This window comes from Symphalangus syndactylus, chromosome 2 (genome assembly GCF_028878055.3).
Source record: "Symphalangus syndactylus isolate Jambi chromosome 2, NHGRI_mSymSyn1-v2.1_pri, whole genome shotgun sequence".
Classification (NCBI taxonomy): domain Eukaryota; kingdom Metazoa; phylum Chordata; class Mammalia; order Primates; family Hylobatidae; genus Symphalangus; species Symphalangus syndactylus.
In genome coordinates, this window is record NC_072424.2 from 8,327,949 (window position 1) to 8,348,456 (window position 20,508).

A 20,508-nucleotide genomic window follows, 5' to 3' on the forward strand; every position below is an offset into this window, starting at 1 on the left:
TCGGGCAGAGGCGCTCCTCACTTCTTCCTGGACGGGGCGGCCGGGCAGAGGCGCTCCTCACCTCCCAGACGATGGGTGGCCGGGCAGAGGCGCTCCTCACTTCCCAGACGGGGCGGCCGGGCAGAGGCGCTCCTCAGTTCCCAGACGGTGGGTGGCCGGGCAGAGGCGCTCCTCACTTCCCAGACGGTGGGTGGCCGGGCAGAGGCGCTCCTCACTTCCCAGACGGTGGGTGGCCGGGCAGAGGCGCTCCTCACTTCCCAGACGGTGGGTGGCCGGGCAGAGGCGCTCCTCACTTACCAGACGGTGGGTGGCCCGGCAGAGGCGCTCCTCACTTCCCAGACGGTGGGTGGCCGGGCAGAGGCGCTCCTCACTTCCCAGACGGTGGGTGGCCGGGCAGAGGCGCTCCTCACTTCCCAGACGGTGGGCGGCCGGGCAGAGGCGCTCCTCACTTCCCAGATGGGGCGGCGGCCGGGCAGGGGCTGCAATCCCAGCACCCTGGTAGGCCAAGGTAGGTGGCTGGGGGGCGGGGGCTGCCGCGAGGCCAGACCACGCCACCGCACTCCAGCCCGGGCAACACCGAGCACTGGGTGAGCGAGACTCCGTCTGTAGTCCCAGTACCTCGGGAGGCTGAGGCGGGCAGAGCACTCGGCGTCAGGAGCTGGCGACCAGCGTGGCCAAGATGGCGAACGCGTGCCTGCAGCGAAAGGAGAAAAGGCAGGCGGTGGCGCGCGCCGGCAGACCCAGGCAGTCCGCGGCGTGGGCAGCAGCAAGCCGAGTAGATTGCAGCCTGGGCCAGAGAGGGAAAAGAAGAAAGAAAGAAAGAAAAGAAAGGAAGGAAGGAAGGAAGGAAGGAAGGAAGGAAGGAAGGAAGGAAGGAAATATTAAAACATATTATTTTTAAAGTTTTTGAAACTTAAGATATTGAGAATTTAAATAAATATACTATGTAAATAATAGGAGAGGTTTAGCATACATCTTGCAGTTACTACCCAAGTGACTGATGCTTGGTAAATACTGTGCTAAGCTAAACTGCATCCTTCTAAATATACCTATTGCTGTATCTTATTCCTAGGCTAAGTAGTCCCCCCCAGTACCGAATGGTTGCCTCGTGCATCCATTTAAGAAAGACAGCAGACCAAAACTGGAGTCACTAAATGCTAAGGATCCATGCCACCAAACTGAAATCTGGGTTGCTTACTTGTAAGATCTTCTGAGAAATCAGGAGAGAGATGAAAGCCAAATTACATTACACCAAGATTTCGCTTACACCTCTATAAGGAAAGTAATCTTGAAATGGCTGATCTGCTATTTGTTCATTCTTCCTGCTTTCCTCCACTTTTTCCTGCCTATCAAACTCACCCACTCGGTCCTCACTGGAGCACCTTTCTATGTTGTAGACTGCCTGGTGCATGCAATGTTAATAAAAGCCAATCAGATCTTTGAAACTAAATTTGTTGAAGTTTTGTTCTTATACACATCTGAAAAGCAGCCATAAGTATAAAGGCCAGTGATATAAAAAATGGGTAACAAAGCAAGTCATCTAAACTGCAAGACAAGCATTTTTAGAGGCCTACAACATACCTTATTTTCAATTCTGAAATGCAGAAAGTCCTCCAAATTAGTTTGTCCCCACGCTTGGAGTAAACTCATTTGAACTGATAAGAGACTATTTACAACCTTTATTTATTTATTGTGTTTATTTTATTTGAGACAGGGTCTCACTCTATTGCCCAGGCTGGAGTGCTGTGGTGTGATCACAGCTAACTCACTGCAGCCTCAACCTTCCAGGCCCAAGCAATCTTCCCACCTCAGCCTTCTGAGTAGCTGGGACTACAGGTGGGTGCCATAGTGCCCGGCTAATTTTGTTATTTTTGGGGGTCTCACTGTGTTGCTGAGGCTGGTCTCAAACTCCTGGGTTCAAACAATCCTCCCTCTTTGGCCTTCCAAAGTACTGGGATTACAAGCATGAGCCACTGTGCCTGGCCCTATTTACAACCTTTATATATCCCACTTAGGGTGAATATTTGTGAATACTCACACATTTCTGCTATAGAAACATTGTTTGACTATGGGGGCATACAATATATCTCACCTTTTTTAAACATTCAAAAAATTCTGAATTTCACAAACACATCTGGCCTGAAAGGTTTTTGATAAGGGACTGTGAATCGGTGGCATAATTAGTCTTAGAAGTACTAACTAATAGGAGAAATACAACATTTGTTGAGTACTTAGTTTGTGCCCAGCATTGTTCTAAGTATCTTCTATGTAAATGCCTCATGTAATCCTCACAATCTCTATGCTTTATCATCCTATCCTTTATAAATGAGGAAACTGAGTGAGATTAACTATTTAATTTGCTGAGGATCATGCAGCAAATAGCCCGAAGAGGGATTCATGCGTTTCACTATAATGGTTAAGAACAGAGCTTTGTCAAAGGATACCTTCAACTGCAGCAGAATGATGGACTCAAATCACAGAGACACGACAAAGTGACCAGTAGTCAGTTGTGGGTTGGTTCAGAGGCTCAGGCTGTTCTGGCCCTAGGTGCTTTCCTGCTTTCCTAGAGTTCCCACCAGCTGCCCTCATGGTGACAAAAAGGCTGCCGCAGCGCCAGGAAACTTACACTGGGCAAGGACAACAGGAAGAAAACAGTCCCCACCCACCCAACTCCCTTTTTAACTAGAAGATCTTTCCCAAAACTCTGCCTCAACAGACCTCGCTTACTTCTCCCTGGCCCGTACTAGGTCATGTGCCCATTGCTAGCCAATCGGTGGCAACGGATTGGCCCCGTTTTAATTTATCCAAAAAAGGCGCCGGTCTGGGCTGTTTGGAGCAGTCAAGGAAGCTCCGTGCTAAGGCAGGAGGGGCCTGGACATGCGGCTGCAGGAGTCCGGGCCTCGGTGCCCTACGATGAAGGCTCAGTGGTGCGCAGCACCGCGCCGGGCCAGAGACTGAGCCGCCGACGGCTGTTCAGGGTTGGTTGGCTGAACCCCCGGCAGGGGCCAAGCGGAGCGAACATCACCGCGACAACCCCCTCCGGAGCACACGCTCCCGACAGTAGCTGCGCTTTTCCTATTCAGCACAACCCAAAGGCCCCGGCAGCTCAGCACCTGCGACTTCCTAGTGCTCTCCAGCCTACGGAGGAGCAGAAGTGCTTCCGGGGCCTCCCAACCAGCAGCCACCAGCCACCACTGCCGTGCGCCGCGCGGGGCTGGCCTGAAGGCTCTGCGTCTTCCCACCGCTGCAACAGCCTCTCCCACCCGGAAGCGAAACAGCCTTGTGGACCACAACTCCCAGAAACACCCGCTGTCTCGCTCAAGTTAATTGGCCCGCTGGCCATCTATTAGCCAACCAGCCACAGGCAGACGGCTCCCCACGAGGCCTAATAACCAATCATAAGACAGAGGAGGCGGGCACTCCTCCTGCCGATCCACAGGCTGTTGTCAAAAGTTTGGCGGGATCCTGAAAGAATGCTTTCTTTAGAGCCCCACGGCTGCTCCTGGGAAGGGAGAAGCGACAAGCAGGGATATGCAGGGACCTCTCTGCGAAGTAATGACTTGGGGCAGACGGACAACGCCCACAGCGTCCCAATAGTCTCATAAGACTCTGTTCTCTGCTACTCCTGCCTGCGGTCCTCGCCTTGGTGCTCTCGCGCTTCCCGCGGCGTCCCGCCCCTCCGTCTCCTTATTGGCTCCCCAGGGCCTTGTGCGGAAGAGGGCGTGGTGCGCGGGCCTCGGCCAGGCCTGAGAGGCCGGGAGGGTTTGACCCTGGGGCTTCATGGACAGCTTAGCGCTCGGCCGCTGGCGACGGCGGAGGGCGGAGGATCTGCAGGTTCCGGGGGACGTGGTGAGCCCCCGGGGCCTGGACGTTAGGGACGGGAGGGCGGATGGCCCCTGGGCGGGTTCCCACCGCGCCTCGTGTTTGCCGGCGGGGCCCTGCCTGTGAGGAGGCCTGGCCCAGGACACTCGCACGCGCGCGCACCTCCCTGGGAGGGCGTGCCTGGCTGGGCGTGGCCTGTTAGGGCTGGGTTGTGACACCGCCCTCCCGGTTTCGCGCCTGCGCGGACGCGCGCGGAGCTCGGGCACCTTCCTGACCCACACGCTCACTGGGGCTCAGACCCAGGCTCCCTAAAACATGGGCCGGGACTCACCGCAGGCCCTCGGGTGCTTGGTATCCGTGTCATGTGTTCTACTGCCGTCTACACTTGACTGTTTCTGAGTCTCGTTCACTGAGCGCCTGCCGCGTGCCAGGCCCAGGGCTGGGTGTTCGGGGACGGGTACGTGGGGAGCGAACACGCGCAGAAAATTACCCGGCATTGAGCGTGTTAGTGCTTCTTGGGCTGAGTCCATTAACTGATGAGAAGAGGGTAAGATGAGATGGTAATGGGGAGACTTGCACAAGATCCCAGGGTGGGTGGGTAAGTCAGGTATGTGTGAGACTTGAAGGATGAACGGGGTAGACAGGATGGGAGCTGACAAAAAACAGTGTTGGAGGAAGGAGCTTAGCGTCCTAGGGGAACGGAAAGAAGTACTGCAGGATTGGAGCTGGAAGACAGAGCTGCTTGGCATTACTGTATTTTATCTTCTACCTCTGCTTGCAAATTGGCCGGTTCTTACTCAACCTCATTTATTTCAAAGTTCCTTGCTAAGGGCAGTAGTGAGCAGCCAGCATACCGCATATTTACTTTTTTTTTTTTTTTTCTTCTAGAGCTACACAGGCTTGGTAAGTGCAGGATCCGTCTTCCGGCACTTAAAAAATGCAGGCAGCATTTTTTAAGATGTATTTACTGCGCAGCGGGAATGACTAGCTTTCTACCCTGCACCATCTCTTTCCTCACCACCCACTGCCGGGCCGTGAAGCCAGTACCACTTAGGTTTCTGTCACAGCCGCACCCCTCCTTCAGGTACCAATTGTTATATTACTAGGGTGCAGGTTACCCCAGTAATATAGTAATAATATGGTATAGTAATGTAGTGTAGTAATAGTATAGTACAGTAATATAGCAAGTTAGGGTACTTTTGTAACCAAGAGCCTTCAAAGCACGCTGGCCCTAACAAGATGGAAGTTTGATTCTCCTGCATAGAACAGCATGGAGGTGAGCAGTCCAGTGGGGTGGAACCCAGGGTCACTAAATATAGGCATAGGCCTGGTGGCACCCAGATCAGGGGACATGCAGGGACCTAGGTTCCTTCCCCTCACACCATCCCCTGGGTGTTACCCTCCTCTGCATAGCCAAGGGTGGCTCACCACTACTGTGCTACCAGACGGCAGGAGAACAAACAGAAAAGTGACATGATTATGCTGATGTGTTGAGACCTTACTCCACTGCCCGGGAAAATGAAAGGTGTGATCAGGGTGCAGGCAGGGAGGCAAGGCTTGTGGCTACAGTAGTATGTCAGAGGAGAAGTGGCAGAGGCTTGCACAAGAGAGGGCAGTGGGGTAGTGACACTAGACAGACGTGACTGTGTATTTAGAGGGAGAGCAGACAGTCTCACTGATGGAGTGGCAATGGCAGGGTAATGTGAAGGGCGGAGTCCAGGGTGATGCCGGGGTTGACTTGAGTCCTAGGAGGGCAGTACTGCTGTTCCTTGAGAGAAGAGTGGTGTGGAGGCAATGAAGAGCTCCTGTTAGGCTGTGCTGTGTTTTCTGCGACTTTGAGACATTTAGTGGAGACACGGCAAATACTGCTAGTGATTGAATGGTTATCATGTGGATTATCTGAATTTTTTTAATCAACTAAAATTTATTTAATTAAGCATAAAGTTACTTTCACATTTGTCTACATCTACAGTAAATACAGTTGTTGGCATAAAGACACAGCCTTTAGAATTTAAAGCCTCTCACCTGCAGGATTACATATGTAAAACTCCCACTGTTGTTTCTATAATAGTGGATTAATCAAATTAAAATAGTTACACTATCTAGAATAAAATACAATGGAAATAATTTACTCATAAGATTCATATTTAAATAATCCTTATTTACAAAATACTATCCTAAGAATTATAATTCCATTAAGTTTCAATTTGAGCAAAAGTGTAATCACTTAAGTAACAGCAGTTACTTAACATGAGATCAGTCAGAATTACTTTTGAAGAGAGCAAAAATATTGTCAGGTGTCTTGCTGCGGTTTTGGATGTTCAGTAGCAGGCTCATTTGAAGGCAGAATCAGCCCTGAAGGGAACTCACTTAAACCTTCAGAATGTGGGGGTTGGGGGGAAAAATCCAGGTCTTGAGGGGAAGGTAAGGAGGAAAACCCCTCGGTGGATAGACGTTTCTGATTGCAAATGGAGCGTGTGGTGGACCTGGGAAATCCCTTGGTGGACAATAACCTCGAGAAGCTCCAAACCTGGTTCCTGGAGGAGGTGGGGGGAAAGGAGGTCCTCTTCTCATGAACAGGCCCCTTGTATCCACTGGAAACAATGGGCCTCTGATTGGGGCAAGAGGTGGAGGAACAAAGCCAGGGCCAGTTGCTTCATTTTCAGCAGGGAGAGATGAATCAGGCATATTTAAATTACCAAGATCATCTTTGGTGTCATTTCTACTGGATTCCATTTCTGAAGGCATTGACCCACCCATTTTATCCAAAGGAGGCGTATTAAAACTTCTGAGTTCTGCTGCTCCAGACAGTCTAGCAGAGTTAGAATAAAATCTGTCTTGCCTTTGTGGAGGAAGAGCTGAATCAAGATATGATTGCCCTGGTGGAGGAAACATCATCCTACAGTCCTATTCCCTCAGAGGTGACAGGGACCCAGTGTCAGAAGGAGACCTGTGAGGATCGGTTAACCTCTCACAGCTTGATTCTCCTCTTTCCTTGGTAATCTGGTGGTCCAGAGGATTCCCTGGGCCTCTTGAGCCTCTTCCTTCTCCCCCTGGAGGCAAAGGTGAGAGTCTGAGTGGACCCTCCAACAGAGTTGCGGGAGAGAGAAAAGCTCTCGTTTCAGATGAAGGCCAACCCAATGATGAGGGACCATATGGGGAATGCTCTCTGCCAAATGCTGTATTTGGAACATCAAGTACATAAGGACCTTTTTCTAAAAGTTCAAATTTAAACTCTGTTTCAGTTAATTTTTGTCTGTTGTGAGCATTTTCTTTCCTTAAATCATTGAGGTTTCTTTCAGCGGTCCAAGCTGCCAACCAATTATGATGTGCTTTTTTCCCATGGGAAATAACCTGCTGTTGATAATAATGAATAGTTATCTCCAATTCTTCTTCAAGATCTTTGGCTTGCTGTCTGTAGGTCTCCAGCTCTTTAGTGGCATGGCTGATCTTTTTGTCTACCTTAGAAAGTTTCTCTTCTTTCTCTAACTGGTTATTTTCCTCTACTGTTAATTTCCTGTAGAGTTTCATTTCATTTTCTTGATATGATTCAGTCATTACTTTTAAGTTTCTGTTGAAGCTTCTGATTCTCACTTTCAAAATGTGTGTTTTCTGACTGCAAAGATGCTTGTTCAGTCCAAAGATTTTTAATATGCTCTGTAAGCTCTTCCTTTGTTTTATCAATTTCAGATAGCTGGATGTAAATTTGCTTTCTTTCTCCTTCTAAGGTTTTTAAAGAAGCATTTAACTTAGCAGCATGAATCAGTTTCTTCAAAGCTCCTTTTGGAGGATCATCTAAGTAAGCACCATCTTCTGATTCACTGTTCACTTCTAATTCTAAGTTATCATCATCCGTTACGTCTTCTCTAAGCCTAGCAGCCCGATCTTTCATCTTTAGCAAGCGTTCAGTCAGAGTCTTGATGCGATTTGCTTTATCATTTAGAACTTGTTCTGCATGTACTTTGGAGTCTTCACATGTTATTTTCTGTTTATTAAGTTCACTCACTTGTTCGTTCCATACTTCAGCTTCTTGGAAAAGCTGTTTCTGGCTTTCCTGAAGTTGAGAATTTTCATTCAAAGCATCTTTTATTGCTATCTTCAGTTGTTTTTCAGTCATTTGAAATCCCTTGAAGATCATTTTGGCTTCAGCTACTTGTGATTTGAGGGATTTTGACTTATCTGCTAGAGGCTGTATCCTTTTTGAAATATCCGCCATCAATTCATTTTGTTGAGAATGTTTAGATTTCTCTTCTTTTAACTCTTTTTCTAGACAGAGGATTTCATGCTCAAGTTCAGAACTGGACCTGTTCAGCTTTTCACAGGTTGCCTCCAAACTTCGTGCTTCTGCTGCCGCCTTCTCAAAGCTGGCGTCCTCTAAAGATGACGCTACTTCATAGTCTTCATACTCTTTTTGAACAAGGCTAAATTTTTCAAGTAGTCTACATTTTTCTTCAATTAGTCCAGAAAGCATTATAGCAAGCTTTTTCTCTCTTCCCACGTAAAGCTGACTCATAACCGATCTAAAACTTCTCCACAGAAAAAGGAGAACAGCAAAAAATGCAGCAACAGCTGCACATATCACCAATTCCCATGGAAAACCATGAGGATTCGAATCCAGTCTCATACTTTCAGGCAGTGCTGCCGCAACCCTGCGTAGCTCCCCCAGGACCAGCCCCAAGTACCGCGGAGGGGTAGCCCCTGGCTCCTCCATAGCGCCAAGGCTGCTCTGGCGGTCGCCGCAGTAACCCCGGCCACAACAAGCAGCGGAGAACTGGCAGCCTTCCTTCCACCCGGAACCCGAATCCGCAGCCGGCAACCGGAGCGGACCATTGTGGAGCCGGCTGCGCGGGGGGAGCTGGGGGATGCTCACAGGCCCACTCTGCCCACCCCAGCCCCCTTGTTACACTACATCCTGAGGTAGCACATGTTGGACCCGCGCAAGCCCCACGCCTCGATTTGGTTTTGGCCAGGCAGCCGTGGGGAGGTGGGGAGTTTTTTGTTTGTTTGTTTGTTTGTTTTTTTGTGGAGGGGGGACGGAGTCTCACTCTGTCGCCCAGGCCGGAGTGCGGTGGCATAATCTTGCCTCACTGCAACCTCTGCCTCCCGGGTTGAAGCGATTCTCCTGCCTCACCCTCCAGAGTAGCTAGAATTACAGGTGCCCACCACCATGCCCAGCTAACTTTTGTATTTTTAGTAGAGATGAGGTTTCACCATGTTGGCCAGACTGGTCTTGAACTCCTGACCTCAGGTGATCCGCCTGCCTCAGCCTCCCAAAGTGCTGGGATTACAGGTGTGAGACACCGTGCCCATCCTGGATTATCTGAATTTATAGCACAACACTGCTAAATTATTCCCATGATACAAAGGAGGCAACTGAAACACAGAGGGGGTAATTAACTGGCCTAAGGATACACAGCTAGTAAATGGTGGAACCAGGTCTTAAATCCAAGCCATCTGGCTCCAGAGCCTGCCCTCTTAACCACAGGGCTACACAGCTTCCCATGTGGCATTTGTGGAACTAAAATACAAAGCAGGCTGGGCGCAATGGCTCATGCCTGTTATCCCAGCACTGTGGGAGGCCAAGGCAGGCTGATCACTTGAGGTCGGGAGTTCCAGATCAGCCCGGCCAACATGGTGAAACCCTGTCTCTACTAAAAATACAAACATTAGCTGGGCTTGGTGGCACGCGCCTGTGATCCCAGCTACTCGGGAGGCTGAGACAGGAGGATTGCATGAACTCGTGAGGCAGAGGTTGCAGTGAGCCGAGGTCACAGCACTGCATTCCAGCCTGGACGAAAGAGTGAGACTCTGTCTCAAATAAAAAAGTAAAAATAAAATATACCCACAAAGCTTCACAATGAAGTCCTAAATTGGCCATCATAAAATGATGAAAAGTGTGATGCTGTGGGCTGTCAGGGAAGGGGAGCTAGAGGTCATTATTGATCAGAGCGAACAGGGAAGGTTTAATGGAAGACACCCTGAATGATCTATCAGGTTGGAATTGCTGAAATTGAGTGCCAGGCTTCAGGTTGCAATACTTCTTGACTGTTACCAAAGAATAATGAGTTGGGTATCTTATTGGCATGGTGTATATTGCCTCTTAATTTGATAAAGTTTTGTTTATGTTGTATCGTGTCCTAGTCTTTGATTTAATAATCCAGATTGAGTTCAATAAAGTATCCAAGTTCTACCAAGTTTTCTGTCCTCTCTCTGCCTCTCTGTGTATTTCTCTCTCACAGGCGTCTCCAGAATTTGGTTACTGAGGAACGGTAACTAGTTTCTTACTTCTGTTCACAGCCTAGAGGCTCTATACTCTGCACATAACCACCAGCAAAGTTTTGGAAAACACAGCAGCCAGGACCCATCTCTGTAGTGACTTTGCAGGTGATTCTCGGGCAGGGCCAGAGTGAAGCACCTCTGCTGTGATGTGAGTGTCTTATCACTGTGCATTTCCTTGCAGTCCAGTTAGCTAGCGTGGTCACATGTGTCATGGTTCAATGACAGTAGTGTTTTATCGTTTCCATTGGGCAGACATGTTTTGAGCACCTGCTGTGTCTCAAGCCCTGTCCTAGGCACCGGAGGTGAGATGAAGAAAAGATGAGTTGAGGCCTTGCTTACGTTTATCCTGCAACTCATGACGAGGCTTACTCTGCAACTCCAGTGCTCGGCTTTTTACACAGTAAGTGCCCTGCTTACCACACCCTGGCCACACTCATGTGTTTCAGATTGAAAGTTGCCTGCCTAGAATGCCTAAAGCTCCATGTCCACTCAGTCTTTCATCTCTGCTGAGACTCTCCTCCCTAAAGAACTCACTGAAGACCAGGTTTCTTGGGTAGAGCAACATTTTAGATGGCTGGGCTGGAAAATCAAGTTGATATATTTTTTTTTCTGGTGTCATATGGGTTGATTCAAGATCCTTCTTTCTAGCTTTTTTTTTTTTTTCTTTTTGAGACAGAGTCTTGCTCTGTTGCCCAGGTCGCAGTGCAGTGGAGCGGTGATGGCCACTGCAGCCTCCATCTCCTGGGTTCAAGCGATCCTCCTGCCTCAGCCTCCTGAGTAGCTGGGACTACAGGCAAGCATCACCACGCCCAGCTAATTTTTTAAAACTTTTTTGTAGAGACGGGATCTTGCCATGTTGCCCAGGCTGGTCTCAAACTCCTGGGTCAAGTGATCCACCTGCCTTGGACCCCCAAAGTTCTGGGATTACAGGCATGAGCCACTGCACCTGGCCTCATGTACAAGTATATATGTATGTATGTATGTATGTATGTATTTATTTACTTATTGAGACAGAGTTTCGGTCTGTCACCCAGGCTGGAGTACAGCGGTGCCATCTGGGTTCACTGCAACCTGTGCCTCCTGGGTTCAAGTGATTCTTCTGCTTCAGCCTCCCACGTAGCTGGGACTACAGGCATGTGCCAGCGAATTTTTCTAATTTTAGTAGAGATAAAACTAAATACCCAAAGGAAAAGGCAGAGAATAAAAAAATCAAGACTCGGCTGTGCGTGGTAGCTCAACACCTGTAATCCCAGCACTTTGGGAGGCCGAGGCAGGCAGATCACCTGAGGTCGGGAGTTCAAGACCAGTCTGACCAACATGGAGAAACCCTGTCTCTACTAAAAATACAAAATTAGCTGGGCGTAGTGGCGCATGCCTGTAATCTCAGCTACTTGGGAGAATGAGGCAGGAGAATCGCTTGAACCTGGGAGGCAGAGGTTGCGGTGAGCCGAGATCGCGCCATTGCACGCCAGCCTGGGTGGGCAACAAGAGCGAAACACAATCTTTAAAAAAAAAAAAAAAAAAGACTCAATTATAAGTCCATCTATAAGAAACTCACTTTAAATATAAAGATACAATAGATAAAAAAAAGATGCAAAAAAAATCATGCTAATACTGACCAAAAGAAAGGTGGAGTTGCTATATTAATAAAAGACAAAGTCAATTTCAGGGTAAAGAATATTACCATGGATATAAAAGGTGATTTCATAGTGATTTAAAAAGTCAATTCACCAAGAGGACATAAAATTCATCAATGTTTATGCATCTAATAACAGAGCTTCAAAATATATGAAGCAAAAACTGATAGAACTGCAAGGAAAAATAGAAAAATCCACAATTATATTAGTAAGTTTCAGTATCTTCTCACAAAAATTGATAGATATATGAAGAAAATTATTAAGGATATAGAAAATTTAAAGTAAACTACTGGCCAGTGCAGTGGCTCACGCCTTTAATCCCAGCACTTTGGGAGGCCAAGGCAGGCGGATCACTTGAGGTCAGGAGTTTGAGACCAGCCTGGCTAACATGATGAAACCCCATCTCTACTAAGAATACAAAAAATTAGCTGGGTGTGGTGGCAGTCGCCTATAATCCCAGCTACTCAAGAGGCTGAGGTGGGAGAACCACTGGAGGCAGAGGTTGCTGTGAGCTGAGATGGCGCCGCTGCACTTCAGCTTGGGTGGCAGAGTGAGACTGTCTCAAAAAAAAAATAAAAATAAAAATAAAAACTATCAAACCACCTGACTTACTTGAAATTTATAGAACTCTTCACTCAAAAACAACAGAATACAAATTTCCCAAGACTAATTATATTTTGGGCCATAAAGGAAGCCTCAATAAACATAAGCTGGGACTACAGGCACGTGTCACCCCATCCCAGCTAATTTTTGTGTATTCTTGTAGAGACAGATTTTCACCACGTTGTCCAGGCTGGTCTCAAACTCCTGGGCTCAAGCAATCTGCCTGGCTTCAGCCTCCCAAAGTGTTGGGATCACAGGCGTGAGCCACCGTGCCTGGCCTCAATTTTGTTTTCTGCCTAAAGGAATTTTTTTTAAACATTTCTTATAGGACAGGTTTGCTGGTGATAATTTTTTTTAACTTCTATAGTCTGTAAAAGTCTTTTTTTTTTTTTTTTTTTTTTTTTGAGACGGAGTCTCACTCTGTCACCAGGCTGGAGTTGCAGAGAGTTCATTGCAACCACTGTCTCCTGGGTTCAAGAGATTCTCCTGCCTCAGCCTCCCAAGTAGCTGGGACTACAGTTGCCTGCCACCATAGCTAATTTTTGTATTTTTATAGAGATGGGATTTCACCATGTTGGCCAGGATGGTCTCAATCTCCTGACCTCATGATGTGCCCGCCTCCGCCTCCCAAAGTGCTGGGATTACAGGCATGAGCCACCGCGCCTGGCCAAAAAAATCTTAATTTTATCCTTATTTTGAAAGATATTTCCACTATGTGTGGAATTCTAAATTGATAGGTTTTTTTCTTTCAGTAATATAAAAATGTTGCTCCACTGTCTTGCCACAGTTGCTTCCAATGAAAGATCTACGGCCACCCTCTCTCTGTTCCTCAGTGTTGAACACTGGCTGCCTTTAAGGTTGCCCTTGACCTGTGGCTTTGAACTGCTCATCACGTGCTCTCATATAGTTTTCTTCATGATTTTGTGCTCGGGTTATTGAGATTCTTGGATCTCTGGGTTTATAGTTTTCATCAAATTTGGTACATTTTCAGCCTAGATAAATAGACAAGATTTTTTTTTTTTTTTTTTTTTTCCAGACAGAGTCTCTGTTGCCCAGGCTGGAGTGCAGTGGCATGATCTTGGCTCACTGCAACCTCCGCCTCTCAGGTTCGAGTGATTCTTCTGCCTCAGCCTCCCAAGTAGCTGGGATTACAGGTGCGCTCCACCACACCCTGCTAATTTTTTGTATTTTTAGTCGCCACAGGGTTTCACCATGTTGGCCAGGCTGGTCTTGAACTTCTGACCTCAGGTGATCCACCCACCTCAGCTTCCCAAAATGCTGGGATTATAGACGTGAGCCACCATGCCCGGCCTCAGCTATTATAGCTTTCAATATATTTTCTGTCCCTTTTCTCCCCTCTCCTTCTACAACTCCCACTGCACATCTGTTAAGCTTCTTGATAGTTGTCCCACAGTTCCCTCACGCCACGTCTACTTTTAAAAATCTCTTTTCTGTGTTTGATTTCTGATAGTTTCTGCTGCTGTGCCTTCAAGTTCGTGAATCTTTTTTTCTGCAACGTCTAGCCATCCATTAATTACATCCAGTGCATTTTTAATCCCAGACAATATAGCATTTGATTTGGATCTCATAACATTTGATTTTTATCTTTTAAAAAATATCTTCCGTGTTTTGTTTAATATTTTGTACATATACAATTATATTAACTCTTTTAACGTTCTTCTCTGCTAAATTTAACATCTGTGTCTGTTCTTTGCCAGTTTTTGTTTTTGAGACAGAGTCTCCCTCTCTTGCCCAGGCTGGTGTGCAGTAGCTCACTGCAACCTTCGCCTCCCAGGTTCAAGCAATTCTCGTGCCTCAGCCTCCAGAGTAGCTGGGACTACAGGCACGTGCCACCACGCCCGGCTAATTTTTGTATTTTTAGTAGAGATGGGATTTCATCATGTTGGCCAGGCTGGTCTTGAACACCTGACCTCGTCATCCACCCGCCTCAGCCTCCCAAAGTGCTGGGATTACAGGCGTGAGCCACTGTGCCTGGCCCTATTTTGTCCATTTTTGGTCAGTTCATGCAGGAGAGTAAATCTTGTTGGTCCAGTTTGGCCCAAAGAGGAAGCTGGATAATACAGTTTGGGTCAGAGTTTAAAAGAAAATGAAGGCCAGGCTCAGTGGCTGACACCTGTAATCCCAGCGCTTTGGGAGGCTGAGTTGGGTGGATCACAAGGTCAGGAGTTCCAGACCAGCTTGGCCAACATGGTGAAACCCCGTCTCTACAAAAATACAAAAATTAGCCGGGTGTGGTGGCACGTGCCTGTAATCTCAGCTACTCAAGAGCCTGAGGTGGGAGAATCGCTTAAACCCGGGAGGCGGAGGTTGCAGTGAGCCAAGATCGCGCCACTGCATTCCAGCCTGGGTGACAGAGTGAGACTCCGTCTCAAAAAAAAAAAAAAAAGAGAGAAAGAAAAAAAAATTAGGTCCAGCGTGGTGGCTGTAATCCCTGCACTTTGGGAGGCTGAGGCAGACGGATCACTTGAGGTCAGGAGTTCAAGACCAACCTGGGCAACATGGTGAAACCCCCGTCTCCACCAAAAAATAAAAAAATTAGCTGGACATTGTGTCACATGGCTGTAGTCCCCAGCTACGCAGGAGGCTGAGGCAGGAGAATCACTTGAACCCACGAGGCAGAGGTTGCACTGAGCCGAGATCATGCCTCTGCACTCCAGCCAGGCGACAGAGTGAGACCCTATCTCAAAAAAAAATAAAAATAAATAAATAAGCTGGGCGCGGTGGCTCACGCTTGTAATCCCAGCACTTTGGGAGGCTGAGGCGGGCGGATCACGAGGTCAGGATATCGAGACCACAGTGAAACCCTGTCTCTACTAAAAATACAAAAAATTAGCCGGGCGTGGTGGCGGGCGCCTGTAGTCCCAGCTACTAGGAGAGGCTGAGGCAGGAGAATCACTTGAACCCACGAGGCAGAGGTTGCACTGAGCCGAGATCATGCCTCTGCACTCCAGCCAGGCGACAGAGTGAGACTCTATCTCAAAAAATAAATAAATAAAAATAAATAAATAAATACATAAAAATAAAAGAAGATTCAGAGTTAAATTTTCTTGTTTTACCCCATCAGTTGCAGATTTTATAGCTCATCTGCTGAGTAGGATCTTTGCCGTGAGAACTTAGTAAATAACCAGCTGATGATGATGCAACCCCTGACAGAAGCCCTTATTTTGCCTTTCTGTGGTCACTCTTCTCCTTCGAAATAATTATCACCCATTCCTCAAGAAACAAGGTATTTAATTCTCTCACCCATTTTGTATTTTGGAAACAATCTGTTGAGCTATGTTATACTGTTTGTTATACTCAAGTTTAATGAGCTTCCACTATCCTCCCATCTAGATATAGGAAACTGATCGATGATAATTCATCTTTGGTTACAACCCTAATACAGGTGTTCACTCTGCCAGTTATGCCTAGACTCAATCATTTCTTTTTTTTTTGAGATGGAGTCTTGCTCTTTTGCCCAAGCTGGAGTGAAGTGGCATGATCTTGGCTCACTGCAACCTCCGCCCCTGGGTTCAAGTGATTCTCCTGCCTCCGCCTCCCTAGTAGCTGGGATTTTACGGGCGTGCACTACTGCGCCCGGCTAATTTTTGTATTTTTAGTAGAGACGGGGTTTCTCCACGTTGGCCAGGCTGGTCTCGAACTCCTGATCTCAGTGATCCACCCGCCTCGGCCTCCCAAAGTGCTAGGATTACAGGCGTGAGCCACCATGCCCAGCCAATCATTTCTAATTTTTGGCAGGTTTCTTTATATATGACACAGAAAGTCACAATGAGGTTAGGATCGGCAAGGAGGCCATTTTCTGTGGTTAGCCACCTCTTCAGGTATCTGTTATGTCCAGCACTGACCCTGGAAGGACTCTGCCATGGTTTCTGGTTCTTTAATTACAAAGTGCCCAGAACTGAGTGGGGCACATAGTAGGTATTCAGGAAAGGCTTTTTGGTTGACTGACATGTGAGGGTGTGTGTGTGTTTAGCTGAGAATTGGTGAGAGAAGGATTAAGCAAATGCATAAAATTGTTGGTATTTTCAAAACGTCTTTGTTTAGGGAAAATTATAATTAATTTGGGGAAAACGCCATCAGCGTGCCACATGGTCACCCTTCATTATCATCACCTAGCTACTATCTTTTCAGATTGCAGTTACCAAGACCATGTTATTTAGGTTTAGAGTTTTTTTGTTTTTGTTTTCTGAGACAGAGCCTCCCTCTATCATCCAGGCTTGAGTGCAGTGGTGCGATCTCAGCTCACTGCAACCTCTGCCTCTGGGGCTCAAGAGATTCTCATGTCTCAGCCTCCAGAGTAGCTGGGATTACAGGCACATGCCACCATGCCCAGCTAATTTTTGTATTTTAGTAGAGACAGGGTTTCCCTATGTTGGCCAGGCTTGTCTCAAACTCCTGGCCTCAAGTGATCCTCCTGCCTCGGCCTCCCAGAGTGTTGGGATTACAGGTGTGAGCCGCCGTGCCTGGCCAGGTTTAGAGTTTTTTTTTTTTAAGTGTGTAATTAAGTGGTTTTTAGTAAACTTACAGCTGTGTAACTATCACTACCCAGTTTTCATTCTCTTCACTTCAGAAAAATCTCTGGCCATTGGCAGTCACTCTGTTCGCACCCCTAGCTCTAGGCAACCACTGACTGACTATCTGTCTCTGGATTTGCCTTTTCTGGAACTTTCTTGTAAAGGGAGTCATACCTGATAGGGTCTCCTGCAGCTGGCTTCTTTCAGTTTGCATCATGTTTTCAAGGTTCATCCAGATAAAGCATAGATCAGTAGTATGCTCCTTTTTATGGCTGTATAATATTCCATTGTGTGAATAGAACACATTTTGTTTATCCATTCATTTTGGTTATGAATAGTGCAGAAAATTCTGAAAATTCACATAGGTACCGATCTTGTGTGACCATGTCTCTTAGACTGATACTTAGGGCTAGAATTGCTGGTTTCTATGGTAAATTTATTTTTAACTTTCTAAGAAACGGCCAAAATATTTTCTAAAGTGGCTGCACCATTTTACATGCCCACCACCAACACATGAGGGCTCCATTTTGTCTGCATCCTCATATATAGTCATTCTAGTAGATGCGGAACAGTATCTCACTGCAGTTTTTATTTTTACTTTTTTTGTAGAGGTGCAGTCTTGCTATGTTGCCCAGGCTGGTCTCAAACCCTGGCCTCAACCGATCTTCCAAAGTCGGCCTCCCAAAATGCTGGGATTACAGGCATGAGCGCCCATGCCTGGCCATTACTGTAGTATTGATGTTGAACATCTTTTCATATACCTATTTAGCTTTCATATGTCTTTATTGGGGAAATTACTCTTCACATCTTTTGCCACGTTAAAAAAATGTGTTGTCTTCTTGTCAAGTTGAGTTTTTAATATATTCTGGGCTTTGTGGTGTTGTCTGTATTTCCTGAATTTGAAAGTTGGCCTATCTTGCTAGGTTGGGTAAGTTTCTCTGGATAATATCCTGAAGAGGGTTTCCAAGTTGGTTCCATTCTCCCTGTCACTTTCAGGTACACCAGTCAAATGTAGGTTTGGTCTTTTCACATGGTCCCATATTTCTTGGAGGCTTTGTTCATTCCTTTTCATTCTTTTTTCTCAATCGTATCTTCATGCTTTATTTCATTAAGTTGATCTTCAGTCTCTGATATCTTTTCTTCTGCTTGGTCGATTCAGCTATTGATACTTGCGTATGCTTCGTGAAGTTCTCGTGCTGTGTTTTTCAGCTCCATCAGGTCATTTATGTTATTGTCTAAACTAGTTATTCTAGTTAGCAATTCGTCTAACCTTTTTTCAGGGTTCTTAGCTTCCTTGCATTGGGTTAAAACATGCTCCTTTAGCTTGGAGAAATTTGTTATTACCCATCTTCTGAAGCCTACTTCTGTCGATTCATCAAACTCATTCTCTCTCCAGTTTTGTTCTCTTGCTGGCGAGGAGTTGTGTTCCTTTGGAGGAGAAGAGGCATTCTGGTTTTTGGAATTTTCAGCATTTTTGCGCTGGTTTTTCCTCATCTTCATGGATTTATCTACCTTTGGTCTTTGATGTTGGTGACCTTTGGATGGGGTTTCTGTGTGGATGTCCTTTTTGTTGATGTCGATGCTTTCTGTTTGTTAGTTTTCCTTCTAAGAGTCAGGACCCTTTGCTGCAGATCTGCTGGAGTTTGCTGGAGGTCCACTCCAGACCCCGTTTGTCTGGGTATCATCAGCAGAGGCTGCAGAACACCAAAGATTGCTGCCTGTTCCTTCTTCTGGAAGCTTTGTCCCATAGGGGCACCTGCCAGATGCCAGCTAGAGCTCTCCTGTATGAGGTGTCTGTCAACCCCTGCTGGGAGGTATCTCCCAGTCAGGAGGCACACGGGCCAGGGACCCACTTGAGGAAGCAGTCTGTCCCTTAGCAGAGCTCAAGTGCTGTGCTAGGAGATCCGCTGCTCTCTTCAGAGCCTGTAGGCAGGAACGTTTAAGTCTGCTGAAGCTGTGCCCATGGTCGTCCCTTCCCCCAGGTGCTCTGCCCCAAGGAGATGGGAGTTTTATATATAAGCCCCTGACTGGGGCTGCTCCCTTTCTTTTAGAGATACCCTGACCAGAGTGGAGGAATCTAGAGAGGCAGTCTGGCTACAGTGGCTTTGTCAAACTGTGGTGGGCCCCGCCCAGTTCAAACTTCCTGGAGGCTTTGCTTACATGGTGAGGGGAAAACTACCTACTCAAGCCTCGGTAATGGCAGATGCCCTGCCCCCCCACCAAGCTCAAGCATCCCAGGTTGACTTCATACTGCTGTGCTGGCAGCGAGAATTTCAAGCCAGTGGATCTTAGCTTGCTGGGCTCCTTGGGGGTGGGATCCACTGAGCTAGACCACTTGGCTCCCTGGCTTCAGCCCCCTTTCCAGGGGAGTGAATGGTTCTGTCTCACTGGTGTTCCAGATGCCACTGGGGTATGAAAAAAAAACTCCTGCAGTTAGCTTGGTGTCTGCCCAAATGGCCGTCCAGTTTTGTGCTTGAAACCCAGGGCCCTGGTGGTGTAGGCACCCGAGGGAATCTCCTGGTCTGTGGGTTGTGAAGACCATGGGAAAAGCATAGTATCTGGGCTGGAGTGCACTGTTCCTCATGGCACAGTCCCTCACGGCTTCCCTTGGCTGGGGAGGGAGTTCCCTGACCCCTTGTGCTTCCCGGGTGAGGCGATGCTCCACCCTGCTTCAGCTCTCCCTCCGTGGGCTGCACCCCCTGTCTAACTAGTCCCAGTGAGATGAGCCAGGTACTTCAGTTGGAAATGCAGAAATCACCTGCCTTCTGCATTGATCTTTTTGGGAGCTGCAGACCAGAGCTGTTCCTATTCGGCCATCTTGCCAGCCTCCACTTTCTTAATGGTGTCATTTGAAGCCCCAAACCTTTGAATATTGGTGAAATCCAAATTTTCAACTTGTTTCTTTTAGGGATCATTCTTTTGGTGTTGTATCTGAGAAATATTTGCCTATTCCAAGATCATAAGGATTTTTTTTCCCTATGTTCTCCTTTAAAATTTTTATACTTTTAGTTCTTACATTTAGGCTTCTGATCCATTTCAAGTTAATTTTTGTGCATGATATATGTCAAGAGCCCAAATTTATCTTTTTACATGTGGATATTGAATCATGTCGGCACCATGTCTTCTAAAGACTGTTCTTTCTCCATTGAATTTTCTTGGCACCCTCGTCAAAGATCATTTGACCATCAATATAAGGGTTCATTTCTGGACTCTCAGTTCTGTGCCATTGACCTGTATGTTCATCCTTATGCCAATACCATATTGATTACTGGAGCTGTATATTAACTTTCTATTATATTAAGTTTTGAAGTCTTTTTTATACATTGTTTAGTTTCTAGTGCTTCTTTAGTTGTATTTTTCAGTCTTATTTCTCCACCTAGCCTGAAAGCAGACTCAAGACCCAGCTCGGTCATTTCATGTCACCAGACTTCAGGCAAGTTGGCTAAGGTTTTTTTTTTTTTTTAACTTCTTTTTCCTCATCTATAAAATAGAAATAGAACTCCATATCCCTCCATTGTCACAGGATTATTGTGAGGATCAAATGAAACAACAAACGTGGAAACACCTAACTAGTTTTCTATAAATGCAGAGGACATTTATTAGGCTCTGCCTGTTGCAAGTAAATGTGCATA

General features: G+C 46.8%; 2 protein-coding genes across 7 annotated transcripts in view; one reads left to right on the top strand and one right to left on the bottom strand.

Moving 5' to 3' along the window:
• The first annotated feature begins 3,692 nt into the window (after positions 1-3,692).
• Positions 3,693-20,508, top strand: part of C2H10orf143 (chromosome 2 C10orf143 homolog) — a 44,319-nt gene continuing 27,503 nt past the window's right edge. Inside the window, exons 1-4 of one of the 6 annotated variants that reach the window (XM_063616521.1) lie at positions 4,322-4,369; positions 4,711-4,906; positions 10,120-10,249; positions 10,354-10,501. In XM_063616521.1, the coding sequence (XP_063472591.1) occupies positions 10,457-10,501 (45 nt within the window). In that variant the 5' untranslated portion in view covers positions 4,322-4,369; positions 4,711-4,906; positions 10,120-10,249; positions 10,354-10,456. The other 5 variants (XM_063616522.1, XM_063616523.1, XM_063616520.1 and 2 more) reach the window with 5 other exon arrangements.
• Positions 6,078-8,569, bottom strand: LOC129464326 (melanoma inhibitory activity protein 2-like). The gene is given in 4 exon segments (XM_055245418.2): positions 6,078-6,214; positions 6,217-6,866; positions 6,996-7,389; positions 7,391-8,569. Coding segments are annotated over 4 exon segments (2,286 nt in total). The 5' UTR covers positions 8,534-8,569; the 3' UTR covers positions 6,078-6,115.